Source organism: Phyllostomus hastatus, unplaced genomic scaffold (genome assembly GCF_019186645.2).
Source record: "Phyllostomus hastatus isolate PE091 unplaced genomic scaffold, TTU_PhHast_1.1 phas_scaffold_501, whole genome shotgun sequence".
Classification (NCBI taxonomy): domain Eukaryota; kingdom Metazoa; phylum Chordata; class Mammalia; order Chiroptera; family Phyllostomidae; genus Phyllostomus; species Phyllostomus hastatus.
In genome coordinates, this window is record NW_025334033.1 from 50,958,863 (window position 1) to 50,977,522 (window position 18,660).

Consider the following 18,660-nt stretch of genomic DNA (forward strand, 5'->3'; position numbering starts at 1 on the left):
AAGGAACCAAACCATCAAAAGCTCTGAAGCAGTGCTGTTTTCGTTCTTTGCAAAGGTGTGGTCTCCATGCTTAGTGTTGTGTTGTAGCCTTTGACGAGTCTCCAGCCAGCCGCCTTCCCTCTGCCCAGCAGCAGCTGTGCTGGGCTTTCACGGTTTTGGATGTGGACATCTTCCCTAATGCCGCTCTCTGGGCCTCAGCAAACATCTTTGTTTTGCTTTGTAGCTTTAATTCAGATTCTTGCCTCACAGAGAAAATCGGGGCTTTCGGGCCCACTCAGTTCCTGCCTTTACCTTACCATCCTCATCATCTTTCTTTTAATCCTCACTCGAGGATATGTTTATTGATTTGAGAGAGAGAAGGTGGGGGTGTAGAAGTGGGGAGACAGAGACATCAGTTTGTTGTTCCGCTTATGTACATATTCATTGGTTGATTCTTGCATGTGCCCTGACCTGGGATCAAACCTACAACCTTGACTTATTGGGATGACCCTGTAACCAACTGAACTGCCTGACCAGGGCCCTGTCTTGTAATTTCAGAAGAAGCCTTTTTCCTGGTTGGGGATAATCCACTCTCTGCACTCTTAAAAGAAATACGTTTTTATATTTTATCAACGTGATACATACAAATAGTTAAAAAAAAAAGTAAAACAGCCATCCACTGTTCCAAGTCACCTTATATGTGATTCCTAATTGCATCTTTTATTCTTTAGCTGTTTCTTTTGGTAGTTACCGTCATATCCCTAAAGAATATGCTGCAACTTTCTTGACTTACACTTTTTAGATATTATATATTTACTTCCTGTACTGGTAAAAGTTTATTTAGTTCTTAGATTACTCTCTAACCCCATCTGCCCCATATCTTTATATCTATTTGGATACATCAGTAAACAATGTTGATTGATGTAGAGGTGGGCAGTGTACTATGATTTCACTTTCTTTTAATGTAATAACTTTTTCAGAATCTCTAGTTGTCTTTTTGAAAAACCTTTCAAATAATCCTTCAACCCCAGATCCCAAAACACTGTCTCTCTTGAGGAGACCTCTGTCCCAAATTCATGCATGTTCTTGCTTTTGCCTAGACTGGTTGGCTGATTGTCTGGTTGGTTGCTCTCAAGATGTTGCCCTCCTATTTCCCTTGACTATCCTCCTGGATTTGCATACACTGTTTATTGAAACTCTTGGCTTCCTGTTTGTGGGTTAGTGCCTCCTCTTCCCTGAGTAATTTACTAAGAAACTATGTATTGAGGGTAAACTCTCTTGAGTCCTTGGCATGTTTGCAGATGTCTTTATCCTAACCTCACACTTATCCTTTGGATGTGGAATTTGAAGTTGAACATAATTGTTCCTCAAAGTTTTAGGTCACTGTTCTATTTTCTTCTGTCACCTAATGCAGCTATTGTGCTATTCCAATTCTTTTTAGACAGCTTCTCTCTACTTCCAGCAACTTTTTAAAAAAATTTCTGGTATTCTCAAATTTCAGTGGTTTGTTTGTTTTGTTGATTGTGCTGGATACTGATTGAGCAGGGCCCTTTCTGTCTGGAGAAGAGAATCTCAACTCTGAGAAATTTCTTTGTGCTATTTCTTCTTGAATTTTTTTTTTGTCTTTTCTGTTTTTCTCTTTCTGGAACTGATTAGAAGAATTTTCAACCTGCTTGATTGATTATATTTGTCTTTTTCTCATTTTGTTGTACTTTGTGAGATACTTTTAGTCATTTTATTGCATTTTTATTTTGAGAATTTAAAGACTTTTCTACAGTTTTTCTGGTTCTGTTCCCTTTTACATATAGCAGTTCTTGATGTGTGTGTGTGTGTGTGTGTGTGTGTGTGTTTAAATTCTCTCCTGTTTTCTGCATTACCTCTGTTTTCTCCAGATTTGTGTACGGTTTACCTTTGGTCTTTCTTTCATTTTGGAGACGTTTCTCAACTATCGAGTGATCCTCAGTTGTCCATCTGTGTTTGAGAGTGGGAGACACTGACAGGCTGATCAGGAGCTTTGCTCTAGGCGGTAGGGCAAAGAACTGCTAATGTTAGGGGACCTCACATTCAGGAATTTAGAGACATTCAGCCCAGGGAAAGGCTGGTTGATGGTTCTGAATGTAGATTTTAATTTACACGTTTTTAGCCCCCAAGTCTTATTCTTGTCGTCCCCCGGCATCCCTGGTGACTGAATCCTGACCGCCCTGGGTTTCTGGAGGGGAGCTGGTCCCGCCTTCTGTTGCCAGCACTTGAAACTGCAGCCTCTTCCTTATCCCTGTGTCCCTCACCCTTCCTGTGTGTTCTTTGTCTTTCAGAATTTAGAAACAAAATACTCATCTGCTGGTGGCGCCCTTCTCTCTGTTTTTAGGGGTTTGTGTGTTTTTTGTTACGACTCTAAAGTGTCCCTTGGCTAGGCTGACGTCTGTTTCCCAGAGTTCTCTTTCTTGTGTGTTTCTGATTAGGGTGGGTCATGAGGAACACTTCTGTACCCATGAAATATCCCTGGACAACCAAAAACATTCTAACCCTTTCCCCAGAAGAGGATATAAAATCCATTTTGTTTCATCTTTGGGATATCTTCATCATCATTCTAGCTGGTTCATACTTCCTCTGATATTTTATAACAAATTCTGATATAGAAAGGTAACAATTATTAATGCATCTTACAACAGATGATAAGGAAGAAAAATTAACAAAAATATTTGACTAGCCCTGGCTGGTGTGGCTCAGGGGATTGTGTGTGGGCTGCAAACTGAAGGGTCACAGATTCCATTCGCAGTCAGGGTACATGCTTGGGTTGCAGGCCAGGCTCCCAGTAGGGGGTGCTCAAGAGGCAACCACATATTGATGTTTCCTTCCCTCTCTTTTTCCCTTTCTCCCCATCTCTCAAAATAATAATAAAATCTTTAAAATATATATTTGACTAGTATATGTACATATTTAAGCATATAATATCAAATTAAGGAAGAAATACTCATCTGTCACAGTCCTTATTCCTACAACTGGTCACGTAATCATAGTTGGTTAGTGTTTATAACTACCTTCTTTTACTACCCTTTCAATATTCCCTTTTCTCTCAGCAAGCACCTGAGGCTGGTCCCGGTTCCTTGCCTGGTGGGTCACCCAAACCTTCATTCTTGAAAGGTCTGGGCTATTCCCAGTCCTGCCTAATTGTGTTACTGTAGTTTTCCGTTGACTGTAACTGCAGGATACGGAAGTACTATGGTGTGTGAGAAGATCTGCCGCCCAGACAAGACTCTGCCTCGCCCTCGTTGTGTAGTAGTAACCCAGTTTGCCCTTGAAAGTCACGACCGGCGCTTGCCGGCCAGCTCAGTGACTCCCTTCTTTGCCTATTGACGCAGAACCCGAAGTGGCCAGGTGGCAGTCTCAGCTCAAGACCAATGGAGTCATTGTTGTGTCCCCTGATGGAAGCATTCCCCCCTTTGGAGCTAAGGCTTCCAGACCAGCAACACTAATGTCACGGGGATAGGAAGTAAAAATGTTGCTGAGACTGAATTTATTACCCTCCCATGATTTTTCCAAATAAGTGAAACAAAAGCCTACTTCTCATTAATTCCTGAAAGGCATCCTTGTCCACGCAGTCATCTAAGCCAGGAACCTTGGAATGGCACTAACTTCTCCCCTTTCCGTTGTCATTTAAATCCCACCTATGAGAAAAGTCCGTTTGCTTTAGGGAGCATTTGAGATCTTGCTTCCCTGCAATTGTCCTCAATTTGGCTCAAGTAAAATCTTACAGGAAAAAAATTTTTTTAAGATTTTATTTTTTAGAGAGAGGGGAAAGGAGGGAGATGGAGAGGGAGAGAAACATCTATTAGTTGCCACTTGCTTACACCCCAATCTGGGACTGGCCCATAACCCAGGCATGTGTCCTGACCAGGAATCAAACCAGCAGCTCCTTGCTTTGTGGTGTATGGCCCAACCAATTGAGCCACACCAGTCAGGGAAAAATCTTACGTGAGTCTTTTAAAAAATTCTATCCGTTGTAACTTCCCTCACATCTCTTGTTTTTCTCTCCTCCTCTACATTTTCATGTCGGTCACTGCCTTGGACCTGGGGGCTTCACCTTCACTTACCCAAATTGTGGAAACAATCTGTGATAAGTTTTTCTCACCTATCCACACGATACTTTTCTGCTAGAGCAACTTTAAAAAAATCAGGTCCTATTTAGTGGCTCTAAGTGCTTATAAGGTAATTTGCAGTTCTTACCCAGCATAATTAATTCATCCATTATAACAAATCCAAAGTCACGTAGTTTTAACAAGTTAGAGGTTTATGCTCTCTCAGGACTTACGTGATGGCTCTGCAGGGTCAGGAATCCAAGTTCCTTCTGGTTTGTTACTTTACCATCCCTTAGTATGTTACCCTCAACTATACGGGCCGAGAGAGCGTTCCTGCCATGTTAGAGCCAGCACGAAAAAGGAGGTGGTGAAGAGGAGGATGTGCCCAGAAGGAAGAGTAAGTCATTTTCGTTCTCAGCCCACTGGCCAGAACATGACTACAAGTTGTAGCTGCCAGAGAGTTGGAAAACGAGAGTCTTTAGTCCGGCTAGCCTTCTTCCAGCTGAAAGTGGGGAAGCTCAGTCAATGCAGAGAAGGGGGAATGGATACCAGAGGAGCACCCGTAGGGTCTGCCATACAAGGCATACAAGGTCTTCTGGACACTGACGCTTGCCTGCCTCTGTACCTTCTCTCAGTGCGCTGCCTTCCCACTCCTCCTCCTTCCCCAGCTCTCCCTGACTCTGTCTGCTCTTGGTTTCAGCCATGCCAAACTGTGTGCGTTTCCGTACACGCTCTGCTGGCATGTTTCTCTGCCTCTCCTCCTCATGCTTCCTTAGCCTCAGATGCCCTTGCCTCCCACCGCCTTCATCTCTAACAGCCTCTGTTGGCCTGATCCGAGAGGAGTTGCCCTTCAGACTAATTTAAGCATCTTCTGTCATATAAAGCCTTCATGAACAGCATTTCCCCACCACCACCCCGGTAGAATTGACCGTTCCTTCTTCCGCTGCCCTGGTCATATGCAGGGAGACTTTAGTTAGTCATTACACGTGTAAGCACGTTTAATCGTAGATTCTCTTTACTCTTGATTGTAAACCCTGTGCACAGATGACATTTATTCATACATCCCTTGCCTGTAGTGTAGTGTCTAACCGATGGGATGCACGCACTGAATACTCACCGCAACAGTGAGTGGGTCCACGGCAACAGCATCTCTGTCCAGACTTCTAAAATGTCAGGGTGCACAACTAAGATATGGCTGGCTGCTGGTTTTTAAGACTTTTGTCGATGAATCAAAATGATAATGCTAGCCCCAGCGATATTTATAATCATACTGTATTATCTTGTTAATTGTCTCATAGTTTTTAGTTATATTTTAAATTTGAACGTACGCTTGAAGATAGCTGTGGAATTTTTTTTTCCATTAAAATGAGTGGACTTTTCTGTCTACTAAGGCACAATACTTATAATTGTTTTTTAACAATTCAGTATATCAGTGACTTGCTGCAGGAGATGTGTCGAAGTGAAGGACATGAAACTGACAGGACTTCCAAAGCCTGTCCTGAGACCTTCAGAGCACTGCCACCGCGCCGTGCCGGTTCTGAGTCCCAGAAACCTCAGGGTTTGTTTGATGACTGGAAGAGTCAGTGTTGTGAACAGATTCTAAGGCAAGGTTGCCTCAGATATTCTTACGTGGAGAATTTTTTTTTTCTGCTTTACTGTCTTGAGTAATATCTTTTGTTTTACTTGTAGATTTGATGGTCCTCGAAGATTTGAGGATTTAGGGTCAAGGTGTGAAGGACCGAGACCCAAAGGGCCTCGTTTTGAAGGAAATCGCCCCGATGGGCCAAGACCCAGATATGAAGGTCACCCAGCAGAGGGCACTAAAAGCAAATGGGGGATGATTCCCCGGGGGCCAGCATCTCAGTTTTATATTACCCCCAATACATCCCTAAGTCCTCGACAGAGTGGACCACAGTGGAAAGGCCCCAAACCAGCTTTGGGACAGCAACATCAGCAGCAACCTAAGTCACAAGCAGAACCTCTTTCAGGAAACAAAGAACCATTAGCAGACACCAATAGTAACCAGCAGAAGAATTTAAAAATGCAATCCGCTGCATTATCCATTGGTGCAGATGTAAAGGATGCCAAGGCGGCTCAGTCAAATGAGAATCTAAGCGACTCTCAGCAAGAGCCACCTAAAAGCGAAGTCTCGGAAGGGCCCATAGAGCCTTCTAATTGGGACCAGAATTCTCAAAGTATGGAGACTCAAATGGACAAAACCCAAGCTGTTACTCAGCCTGTATCCCTTGCAAATAAACCTCTACCTACTCAATCTACTTTTTCCTCAAAAACAGGGGGGATGGAGGGAGGAGCAATAGTAGCGGCATCATCATCGACTGCAGACAGTGAGTTTAAGCCTTTAGGTATTGGTCTGCCCCACTCAGGAGACAACCAAGATAAAGGGCTGCCTCAGCCAGATAACAGAGATAAGTTAGACAGCAGCTCATCTTACAGAGGTCCTGGGCAAAGCAGAATGGAAGACATGCAGGATAAAGGGCTAGTAAATAGAGGTCGGGGCCAGGCAATCAGCCGGGGCCCAGGGTTGATCAAGCAAGAAGACTTCCATGATAAGATGATGGGTAGAAGAGAAGACAGTCGAGAGAGGATGAGCAGAGGAGAAGGCAATCGGGACAGAGGGTTAGTGAGGCCAGGGAGCAGTCGGGAGAAAGTGCCGTGTGGTATGCAAGGCAGCCAGGACAGGGGTAGAGCCGGCAGCCGAGAAAGGGGACCACCTCGGAGGGCTGGCAGTCAGGAGAGAGGACCCCTTCGAAGGGCTGGGAGTAGAGAGAGAATCCCACCTCGAAGAGCCGGGAGCAGGGAGAGGGCACCACCTCGAGGGCCTGGCAGTCGGGAAAGGGGACTGGGAAGACCAGATTTGGGCCGTGACAGAGGTCCATTTAGACCAGAGTCAGGAGATGGGGAAAAAATGTATCCTTACCACCGAGATGAGCCTCCTAGAGCTCCGTGGAACCATGGAGAGGAGAGAGGGCATGAGGAGTTCCCTTTAGATGGTAGGAATGCCCCAATGGAACGAGAAAGACTTGATGATTGGGATAGAGAGAGATACTGGAGAGAATGTGAACGGGACTATCGAGATGATACTCTAGATCCATATAACAGAGAGGACAGGTTCCCAGCACCACCATCTCGATCTCATGATGGAGATAGACGAGGCCCGTGGTGGGGGGACTGGGAGAGAGAGCAGGATATGGACGAGGACTACAGCAGGGACATGGACAGGGATATGGATCGGATCGGAAGACCGATGGATGTGTATGATAGAAATTTGGATAATGAGTGGGACAGAGATTATGGGAGACCGCTGGATGAACAAGAATCACAGTTCCGTGAACGGGATATTCCATCTCTTCCACCTTTACCGCCCCTCCCACCTCTTCCACCTTTGGATAGATATCGGGATGATAGATGGAGAGAAGAAAGAAATCGAGACCATGGGTATGATCGAGATTTCCGTGATAGGGGTGAGTTGAGGATCCGAGAGTATCCAGAAAGAGGAGATACGTGGCGGGAAAAGCGAGATTATATTCCTGACAGAATGGACTGGGAAAGAGAACGGTTGTCAGACAGATGGTACCCATCTGATGTGGATAGACATTCCCCCATTGCGGAACATATGCCCTCCTCACATCATTCTTCTGAAATGATGGGGTCGGATGCAAATTTAGACTCTGACCAAGGCCTTGGAGGGGTAATGGTTCTCAGTCAGAGGCAGCACGAAATCATTTTGAAAGCTGCACAAGAACTGAAAATGCTTCGGTAAGTTGACTACTTAAGATCATTTCTTTTAGCCGAAACCACATTCAGAATGCTCTTTTTAAACTATTGTGATGTATGTGAATGGAATTAATTTTACTTCAAGTTCTTACCGCACAACTTGAATTTATACCTCTGGTCATTCTGTGCTGTTTTGGGGTGAGGGCGGGTACTTCGGAACTGTGTTAATTATAAACTGATGTCCTGAAATATGAAAATTGGATAGCCATTCTTGGCTTTTATAGATGTGTTGCTAACATGCCATGCCTGTGCATGTTTCAAGTGTCAAACTTCAACTTTCTAGTGCTCTGGGGCTCAGAGCTCGTATGTAACATTCTGCTTTCCCCAAGAGGCGGTTCTTTGTTATTAAATCTGATAGACTTCATACTCACTAATCTTTGATACAACTTTAGAAAGTGCTGTAAGGACTCATGTTTTTCTCTGCTGAAAGCTAAGAATGGTTTATCTGGAAGCATCCTCAGATTTGTCTAATCATTGATACTTTCTTTGGGGATGTTTTATCTTTCATTATAACTAGAAGCAGATTATCTCTACTTGAGGATGTTACTTGTTTGCTCATAATCAAATATTTTCTTTGTGAGATGGAGAATAGAATTTGGATTTCTTGACTTGCAATCAACTTGCTGTGTATGTATCGGTATCTACATAATGCTTTCCATGTAGTAGCAATAATAACAAAAGCTAACATGTATTGTATGCTTATGATGTGCCAGGAACTGTACTAAGTGCTTTGTGTATATTAATTGTTTCATCCTTAAGCTAGCTGTATCCTAAGATAAGCATTTAGGAGTCATTGACATATTGCAAGCTTTTTGAGCAGTTTCTTAAGAATTAGCAATGTTTTGAGAAAATAAATCAATGGTTAGGTTTTGATGTATTCCAATGTATTGTGTTTCTTTCATTATTCAATTCTGGTCTATATTTGTGGATTACACCAACTGAAATTATAGTGGAACCTTTACAACAAGAACGGTATGATGAGAAAAAATACTTGTAGGTAAAGATGAAAGATCAGACAGCAAAACAGATTTCTGTGGTCTGTAGAAGATATGTTCTTTGAGGTTTAACTTCTCCAGATCGTTAACGAAGGTGTAGAAAGCATGCCCTGTAATACCTAGCTACTATACAATTCACTTTTCAATTAGAGACTCCTTTAATTTAATAGTCCAGTGTGCTGGCCACTGTGCTAATAATTCAGCACATACTATCTCAGTTCTCCTATCTCAAATCCTTAGATCTCAAAAGGCCCGGAAAGATAAGTTGTATTATCCCACTTCACAAATGACAGGAAGGCTCAGAGAGGTTAAGTCCACTTGGCTAATAAGTGGCAAGCCTAGAATTCGAACACAGTCCATCTAACTCTGAAATCTATTTTGTTTTTGGAAAACACCAAGCTGATTGGTGTTGCTAAGCTACCAAGGTTTCCTTCCTTTTCTTTTAAAAGTTTACTTTTCCATCCATTATTGCTTTGCATAGAAATGCTGAATAAAAGGTGCTTCTTCTTCATCCTTTTTTTAAAAAAAGCTCTTTCTAGGCAACATAAACATAATTAAACAGAGTAGGTGAAATGTGGGGTAAGAGTGGTCATAGTTGGATACAAGTGAGCTATGTCGTGTTGGTACAGTCATGATTTACACAAGGCATAAAATAATAATTTTATATATTTGACCCTTATTCTGTGTCCATTTGGGTCACTACACTTTACACATGTAGGGAGAAGATTGTAAAAGGTCTAAAGAAGTTGTAATAGATGTTACATGTGTTTAAGGTGGGCATCATAAGGAAAAGTAAAAGGAATTTGACCGGATGTTTAAAGGAAAACTTAAACATTACTCCTTAAGAAAATAAACTGTTGTTTTCGAATGTGTAGACTGACCATTGTTCTCAGCCTATACAGCAGGGACCATTAACTGAAGTGCCCACAAGAGGCAGACAGGTGACAAAAGCGAGAGAAGATGGGCCAGTGTAGCTCTAGTGAGTGTGTGGTGAGGAGCGTGGCAAGCTGCCTTCGTCCGCAGTGGGCAGCCACTACTCCACACAGCTCTTTGTTGGCATGTGGGAATGTAGGCTCAATGTTACCAAATCTCTTTAAAAATTTAATTTCTGGCCCTGGCTGGTGTGGCTCAGTGGATTGAGTGCCGCCGGCCTGCGAACCAAAGGGTTGCCGGTTCAATTCCCAGTCAGGGCACATGCCTGGGTTGTGGGCCAAGTCCCCAGTTAGGGGTGCTTGATAGGCAACCACACGTTGATGTTTCTCTCCCTCTCTTTCTCCTTCCCTTCCCCTCTCTCTAAAAATAAATAAAATTTTTTTAAAAAATGAATTTCTGTATGAAATATTTTTCTTTGTAAATAATGGCAACTAATGCAGATTTTGAAAACTGATGGGAACACCAAATTCCAAAAAAAACTTTTATATGCCATATTTGGCCCATGGGCCACCATTTTGCAGCCTCTGGTCTAAATAAAGAGTATTGACCCCAAAAAATGGCAAGAGAGCTTTTGGTTGGATGAAAAAAAAAACAAGACAAGTACATGAGATACTAGAATAGACTAATGAGGCAGGTTGTAGTGTTTGTCCTTGAAGATCTTTAATAATTTATAACTATTTATAGGTTGGAGATGACTGATCAGTTAGCTACATAAAGGCAAGAGAGCGTCGTTACCCTAGAGGTATTCTGTGAGCACTGCAGAGGGTTTTAGAATGAGATTTTTAGGTCTTGTTGTTGTTGTTGTTGTTGTTGTTATTCCGTATTAATTGTAGTCATTTAGGAATGGAGTAGACATGCCTTATGTACAATGGCAATTTTATTTGTTTATAGGGAACAGAAAGAACAGCTTCAAAAGATGAAAGACTTTGGGTCTGAGCCACAGATGCCTGACCACCTGCCACCCCAGGATTCGAGGTTGCAGAATACATCTTCAAGACCTGGAATGTATCCGGTATGGGAAAATGTATGCTCAGAACATGCAATAGTTCCTAATTTGTATGTTTGTCTGTTTGATCTCTTTATATTATAGCAAGTATAAATTTCCTCTTTTAAAAAAATGGAAATTTTGGAAAAGTAAAAAGCTAATGGTAATTGACTTTTGAAAATCTCAAAGTATGGTCTTTGCCCCCCAAGTTTTGATAAGCACACCAAGCACACATGAACTGCATGGCTTCATGCCCGCAAATTGATGAATTTTCTAGTAACCATCTTTGTTCAGGTGGTCCAATTTTCCATCGGGGCAGTGCAAGGCTTCCCGTGAGCCCTGCTCGTGTGAGCCTCAGTCTCCCCACCTCTTCGACCTACCTCTCTTTCAGCTAGGGGAGGGATCGAACATCGTGCCTCGGTCCAGGCCATAAAGGGGGTGATTTATGCTCAAGACTTGCGTGTTTAAGTTCTCCATTTGCTTTGTTTCCATTTTGTTGTTACTTGTTGTTTTACCTTGAAGCCATTGGTGGGCTTCAAAAATGTTACCATGGAAAGAACTTTGTAACAACACAATGGGAGAGAAAACACTTGAATTATTTCATCAGATTAACTCTACTTTTCTCAGCGCTCCCTTTCATCCTGGCCTGACATGTGACACCCATACATAGTTGTCGACATCAATGGGCACCATGACGTTGACCCCCCAGATCACATCCTCTGACCTGCAGTATGCGTCCATCTGCCTCCAGAGTTTCTCTCTGTGGACATGTCTCCTGTCAGACTCGGCACATTCAAACTGGGGTTCATTACCATCCTCCATGAATCTTGATTTTTCTCCTCACCATCACTTGGTTACCCACTCGGAACCTTTACGTCAGCCCATGTCCTACCTTTCCCCGTACTCAGTCATCCTGCGATTGATCCTACTGCCTTTTTACTGCTGTTCTGATGATAGTCCCTGCTTCACCTCCCCACAACCGCAGCTCTGACCTCCATCAGCTCTTGCCTAGATTGTCACGGAAACGTCGTAATTCGTCTCTCTCCATCTCACTCCCCTCTGATCAGTTTCCCATTCTGCTGTCCGAGTGATGCTTTTATTTCTTTTAATTAAACTTGATGGTGTAATTTACATACAATAACATACTCATTTTAAGGCCTCTTAGTTTAAGACCACAGTTTGAGTGTTAACAAATATATACCGAAAGATAAAAAAAATTTCCAACACGACTTCCAGCCAAGATGGAGGCATAGGTAGACACACTGTGCCTCCTCGCACAACCAAGATAGGGACAACAATTTAGAAACAGAATAACAATCTGAATTGACAGAAAATTAAATTGTATGGAAGTCGGACAGCGAAAGAGTTAAAATAGACACACTCATCCAGACCAGTAGGAGGGGCGGAGTCGGGAAACCAGGTGCTGGTCGCCTCAGGGAGAGCAGAGAGCGTAGGGACCTGGTGTGTAAGGCGTCCCAGGTGTGCAAGACCACAGCGGGCAGACCCTGAGAGCACAAGCGGCAGCTGGCAGACCCCAGGCTCAGGGTGGCAACTGGCAGACCCAGCAAGACGGCAATTATGAAGCAAGACACTACAAGCAACCCAGGATCACAGCGCTGGAAAATAGAGCCTTGGGGCACTGATTGAAAACACCTAGGGGGGTTGGGACGCAGGGAGAGACTCCCAGCCTCACAGGAGAGGTCCTTGGAAAGACCCATGGGGTGCACAAGCCCACCCACATGGGAATCGGCACCAGAGGGGCCTAGTTTGCTCGGGGGAAGCGGCGGAAGGGACTGAGGTCTGAGGGAGAGTGGAACAAGCGCCATTGTTCCCTCTCGGACCCCACCCCCACATACAACGTCACAACCCAGCGACTGGTGTGCCCTGCCCTGGCGAACACCTAAGGCTCCGCCCCTCATACGTAACAGGTGCGACCAGACCAAAGGGCGGGGGGCCGGGGAAGATAGCTCAAACAAATGAAAGCCCCAGAATTGGTGCTTCTAAACGACTGAGAGATAGCCAGCCTATCAGATGCACAGTTCAAAGCACTGGTGATCGGGATGCTCACAGAATTGGTTGATTTTGGTTGCAAATTAGATGAAAAAATGAAGGCTACAATAAGTGAAATGAAGAAAAATGCACAGGGAACCAATAGTGATGGAATGAAAGCTGGGTCTCACATCAATGGAGTGGACCAGAAGGAAGAAAAAAATAACCGAACAGAAAAGAAGGAAGAAACCAGAATTCAAAAAAATGAGGAGAGGCTTAGGAACCTCCAGGACATCTTTAAACATTCCAACATCTGAATTATAGGGGTACCAGAAGGAGAAGATGAAGAGCAAGAAGTGGAAAACTTATTTGAACAAATAATAAAGGAGAACTTCCCCATTCTGGCAAAGGAAATGGACTTCCAGGAAGTCCAGAAAGCTCAGAGAGTCCCAAAGAGACCCAAGAAGAAACACACCAAGGCACATCATAATTACTTTAGCCAAGGTGAAAAATGAAGGAGAGAATCCTAGAAGCAGCAAGAGATAAGGAGACAGTAACCTACAAAGTAGTTCCCATCAGACTGTCAGCTGATTTCTCAAAAGAGACCTTACAGGCAAGAAGGGGCTGGAAAGAAATATTCCAAGCCATGAAAGGCAAGGACCTTCATCCCAGATTGCTCTATCCAGGAAAGCTTTCATTTAGAATGAAAGGGCAGATAAAGTACTTCTCAGATAAGGTCAAGTTAAGGGAGTTCATCATCACCAAGCCCTTATTTTATGAAATGTTAAAGGGACTTATCTAAGAAAAAGAAGGTAAAAAACATGTATAGTAAAATGATGGCAAACTCACAATTATTAACAACCACACCTAAAACAAATACAAACTAAGCAAACAACTAGAACAGGAACAGAACCACAGAAATGGAGATCACATGGAGGGTTAGCAACAGGGAAGTGGGAGGAGGAGAGAGGGGGAAAGGTACTGAGAATAAGTAGCCTAGATGGTAGGTAGAAAATAGACAGGGGGAGGGCAAGAATAGTATGGGAAATGTAGAAGCTAAAGACTTCATGACACATGGACATGAACTAAATGGGGGGAATGTGGGTGGGAGAGGGTGTACAGGGTGGAGGGGAATGAAGGGGGGTAATGGGACAACTGTAATAGCATAATCAATAAAATATATTTTTAAAAAAGAGCAAACGTCAAAAAAACAATTTCCAACACTCTGAACAAGTTCTCTCATGTCCCTTCATCCTCAGAGCTGCCCCTACTTCCACTTAGGCAGCACTGATGTCTGTCTGGTCAGAGTGCCTATTTTAAAACAAATCTTACTCTGTCACACACTGGCTCTGAAACTCTTCAGTATTCCCTTACTGCTTTCAGAGCAAAATCTAAACTTGTTTGCACAGCCTTTTACGTTCATCCTGGGTTGGCCTGCCCTCTGCCACTTTCCCTTTGTATGGGTCTTCTTATGATTCTTTGAGTGTGCCAGTTTCTCACTCGTGCCTTTGCACATACATGCGGTTCTGTAAACCAAGAGTTCCCTTTCTTCTCCTGCTTCCTCACTGCTTAGTTCTTGTTCATCTTGGAGAACTTAGCTCAGCATCTTCTCTTCTACTTGCGTGGGGCAGTTGCCCTCACGAGCATCCCGTAACAGTGCATATGATCGTCTTTCATAGCCATTATCATACTGTATTTTGATTTTTTGGGTCTAATTTTTCTTCTAATCTGAGTTCATAAGGATAGGAACTATGACTTTTATCTTTACAAGGGGGGACCCTAAAAACTGGAATTTATTTATAAAAATTGTGTATTTATTCTTACATGTTTAAAATTCAGTCACCTTCAAAGTACTCTCCATTTGCTGCAGTATATCATCTATCAAGACATTTGTTCCACTGCTCAAAACAGTTTCTTAACTCATCGATTTTGATGTCTTTTAGTGCTTCTGCTATTTTTGGTTTCACCTCTTCCACATCTGCAAAATATTTTCCCTTTGAGGACTTTTTTCATCCAGGAAACAAACAAAAGTTGCTTGGTGTGAGATCTGATGAACAGGGAGGGTGGGGCACGGGGCTCATGCCAGTTTTGGTCAGAAACTGCTGAACACTCAGTGCGGCGTGGGCAGGTGCACCCGCAAATCACCCATCATGGAATGGGCAAAGGCCTTGGAAGAGTCTTCAAACAAAATTCACTGAAGCCAAATGCAGCCTCTCAGCAACGTCAGCTGGCACTGATGTAGATGGGTTCCTAGAACACTCACCTAGTGGGGGAACCTGTACTGTAAGGGGCCTGCCCTCCAAAGATGATTCCAGTTTTGGGGGGTCCTTCCCTTATATACCTCTTTGCAAGTAGTAGAAACTCTAGATTATAGATCCACATTTTTGATTTTTCACGGACCAAATCATTAAACATTTTTTTGTATTGCTACATGCTTTATTATTTTTGATGCATAATTTATTAAAACTTCCATTTCTATTGGACATTTGTTTCTAATTTTTCACTTTTATTATTAATGCAACTTTAATAAGTGTCTTTGTATCAAGTTCTTATTTTGGATAACTTCTTAAAAGTAATTTTAAACTCCTAAAGTGGGATACTTCAGTTAAGAAATAAGGGTATTTTTAAGGATTCCTGTAATAAAGCCAATGACTCTCTAACATAGTTGTATAACATCTGTACTATAGCCTTGCAAGCATCAGTTATTTAATGTATTTGGTAGATAGAATAGTTTCAATACAATATTTTAATATGCATTTTGATAATTAGTGAACATCAATATTTTTCCATATTGTTCATTTGTCTTGTAAAAATTCTACTTTTGTTCTTTACCAATTTATCTGTGTGACTCTTAAGGTTTTTCCTACCAATTTATATCATCCTTAATATAGATATTAATCCTTTCTCATATAAACACTGTATGGGTGTTTTGTTTTTTACAAATGTATCTGCTGCTTTCACTATGTAGTATTAAGAAAATGAACACTTTTTGTTGTATTGGCAGACGTAGTCCCAAGAGTTCTTAAGATATTTAAAACACATCTGGATAGCTGTACTGTCGACACAGTAGCTTTGTCCTACACAGGCGTTTTCTTAACAGTTGAAAGTGCCATAACCTAAAGTTTACCTTTAGGTAATTTCTACTTGTCTGTAGTGGCCTCTAGTTAAATAATGTTTTTACGTATTAGTCCAATCCATTTTGTTGCTCAAAAATTTGTTTTTAAAGCTCAACCTATGTATGAGTAAATACGTAAGTTGTGTATTGTTGGCTTTCCAAGGTCTAAAATAGCTGTCAGTGGACAACAAACCAGAAACTAGGAACTCACAGAAATTGGTAATGAGTGTTTGAATCAGGCTTGCAAAAATTAAGATAAAATTTGACAGTTGGGTTCAGTACTGAGCAGATAGGACCTACTTCCCAAGAGGTTTTCCTGTCCCCTTATTTGGTGATGGCTTTGGGAAAAGAGTGTCAACATACCACACAATAGTAGTCCTCCTCCTTGGAGCGATTACTGAGTTTCCCATTTGGTTTCTTTGTTTCATTGTTTCCCAGTGCTGGTTGTATGTTAGTACCAGCCTTGCCACAAACTGCTGTGGTCAGCCAGACAACTTGAATCGAAGTGAGGAGGCTAGCATTTGTTTATTTTACTGGAAATTCACTGTCTTTTTGGAGGAGAAAGGAAACAGAGTGGGAAGATAGTTTATAGCAGAAGTTCTTAACTAAGTGGTGAACATCAGAATTACTCATGGAAGGTCTTTTTGTTTTGGTTTTGGTTTTGGTTTTGGTTTGGTTTTTTAAACTAATTCCAGGACCTTGCCTGTGGAGCTTCAGTGGGTTTGGGGTTGTTGTGGGGTATTTGTATCTAAGTGGCCAGCACCCCAATTTTTCTGGGAGGAGAGCAAGGGGGTGATGCATGAGGAGAGGGATAATAGTTTTGAGGGCAGTTTTTTAACCACTATTAGGTGTAATTTAAATACCATATAATTTGCCCATTTTAAGCATGTAATTCGCTAATTTTTAGTAAATGTACTGAGTTGTGTGACCATCTCTGTAATCCAATTTTAGAACATTGCCAGCACCCCAGTAAGATCCCTTGTGCCAATTTGAATTGACCTCCATTTCTACCCCAAGTTGCAGGCAGCAACTAACGCACTTTCTGTCTCTACAGATTTGCCTTTCTGGGTATTTCATTTAAATGGAACCACACAATATGTGATCTCTTTTAACTGGCTTCTTTTATTTAGCTAGTATTTTTAAAATTCATCTACATCATAGCATAAATCAGAACTTCATTTCTTCTTATCACCACATAATTATTGCATGGATATATATCATATTGTATTTATTAATCCACCAGTCGATGGACATTTGGGTTATTGAACAATCCTATGAATATTTGTGTGCAAGTCTTTAGGTGGACATGTTTTTCCTGGATAGATACTTAGAAATGAAACGTCTGAGTTTACGGTATATTTATGTTTACTTTTTATAAGAAACTGTTATGCCATTGCTGCACCACCTTACATTCCCACTAGCAGTCTCAAAGGGTTCCTGTTCCTCTGCATCCTTGCCATTGCTTGTTACTATCTGGGCTATCAATTATAGCTCTTCTGCTGGGTGTGAAATAGTATCTGATTGTGTTTTAAAGTTGCATTTCCCTAATGACTAAGAATGTTGAGCATCTTTTCATATGCTTATAGGCCGCTCATATATCTCCTTTGGAGAAATATCTATTCAGATCTTTTCCAGATTTTTAAATTGTTTGTCTTTTTTTTTTTTACTAAGTTATAAGAGTTTTTATATTGTGAATGTAAGTCCTTTATCAGATAGGTGATTTGCATGGGCAGTTGACCCTTGAACTGCGTGGGGTTTAGAGACACCACCCTTCACAAACACCGCCTCTCACCGTGCAGCTGAAAATCCACATATAACTTTCAACTCCCCGAAACCTAAGTTGTCTCTTGGTATCTACAGGAGATTGGGGGCATTGGTTGCAAGACTTTCTGTGGATACCAAAGCCTGCGGATGCTCAGTTCCCTGTATCAAATGGCATAGGTCAGTGCCTGCAGTCACACACCCCTACCCAAACACACACACGCACGGACACACGCACCCATGGACTCCCAGCTCCACGAATCAAATGTAGTGCAGGTACTTACTGAAAATAATATTTGTGTAAGTGGACCCACACTGTTCACACCTGTGTTACTCAAGGGCCAACTATATTTTCTCTCTAATGGTATATTTTAAAGCACGAAAGGTCTTGAATTTTGAATGAGTATAATTTATTAAACTTTTCTTTTATGGAATGAGAACAGATTTTCATTCTTGCTGATGTGTAAAAACATGGTGCTATCCTCATCCATTAAGTGTTTACTCTATTCTCCAGCCTCCAGGGTCCTATAGACCACCCCCTCCTATGGGTAAACCACCAGGTTCAATTGTAAGACCCTCTCCTCCACCAGCAAGATCATCTGTTCCTGTGACCAGACCACCTATCCCAATACCACCACCCCCACCCCCACCCCCACCTCCTCCGCCGCCGCCTCCAATGATAAAGCCACAGACTTCAGCTGTGGAACAGGAGCGTTGGGATGAAGACTCTTTCTACGGCCTCTGGGATACAAATGATGAACAAGGACTGAATTCAGAGTTTAAACCAGAGACTGCAACAGTTCCATCTGCTCCAGTGTTACCACCCCCACCTGTTCACCCTTCCATCCCCCCTCCAGGCTCAATGCCTATGGGTATGCCACCAATGTCCAAACCACCGCCAGTGCAACAGACTGTTGATTATGGCCATGGCCGAGGTGAGTAGTGGTGGTAAGTTCATACTGGGATTCTAAAGGAATTGTTAGCATCAGGGTTGCCTTTTCTTAAGCTTTACTCAAGCAGCGTTTTATCCCT

At 42.4% G+C, this 18,660-nt stretch overlaps 1 protein-coding gene across 5 annotated transcripts in view; it reads left to right on the forward strand.

Moving 5' to 3' along the window:
* YLPM1 (YLP motif containing 1) overlaps positions 1–18,660 on the forward strand; it is a 61,736-nt gene that overhangs the window by 22,140 nt on the left and 20,936 nt on the right. For 2 of the 5 annotated variants that reach the window (XR_006783750.1, XM_045822256.1), the window contains exons 5-7: positions 5,745–7,832; positions 10,670–10,802; positions 18,143–18,563. Coding sequence is in view for 4 of the 5 variants with exons in the window: in XM_045822256.1 (XP_045678212.1) it covers positions 5,745–7,832; positions 10,670–10,802; positions 18,143–18,563 (2,642 nt within the window). In the remaining variant the exon portion in view is untranslated. The remainder of the gene's footprint in view (positions 1–5,744; positions 7,833–10,669; positions 10,803–18,142; positions 18,564–18,660) is intronic. The other 3 variants (XM_045822257.1, XM_045822258.1, XM_045822259.1) reach the window with 3 other exon arrangements.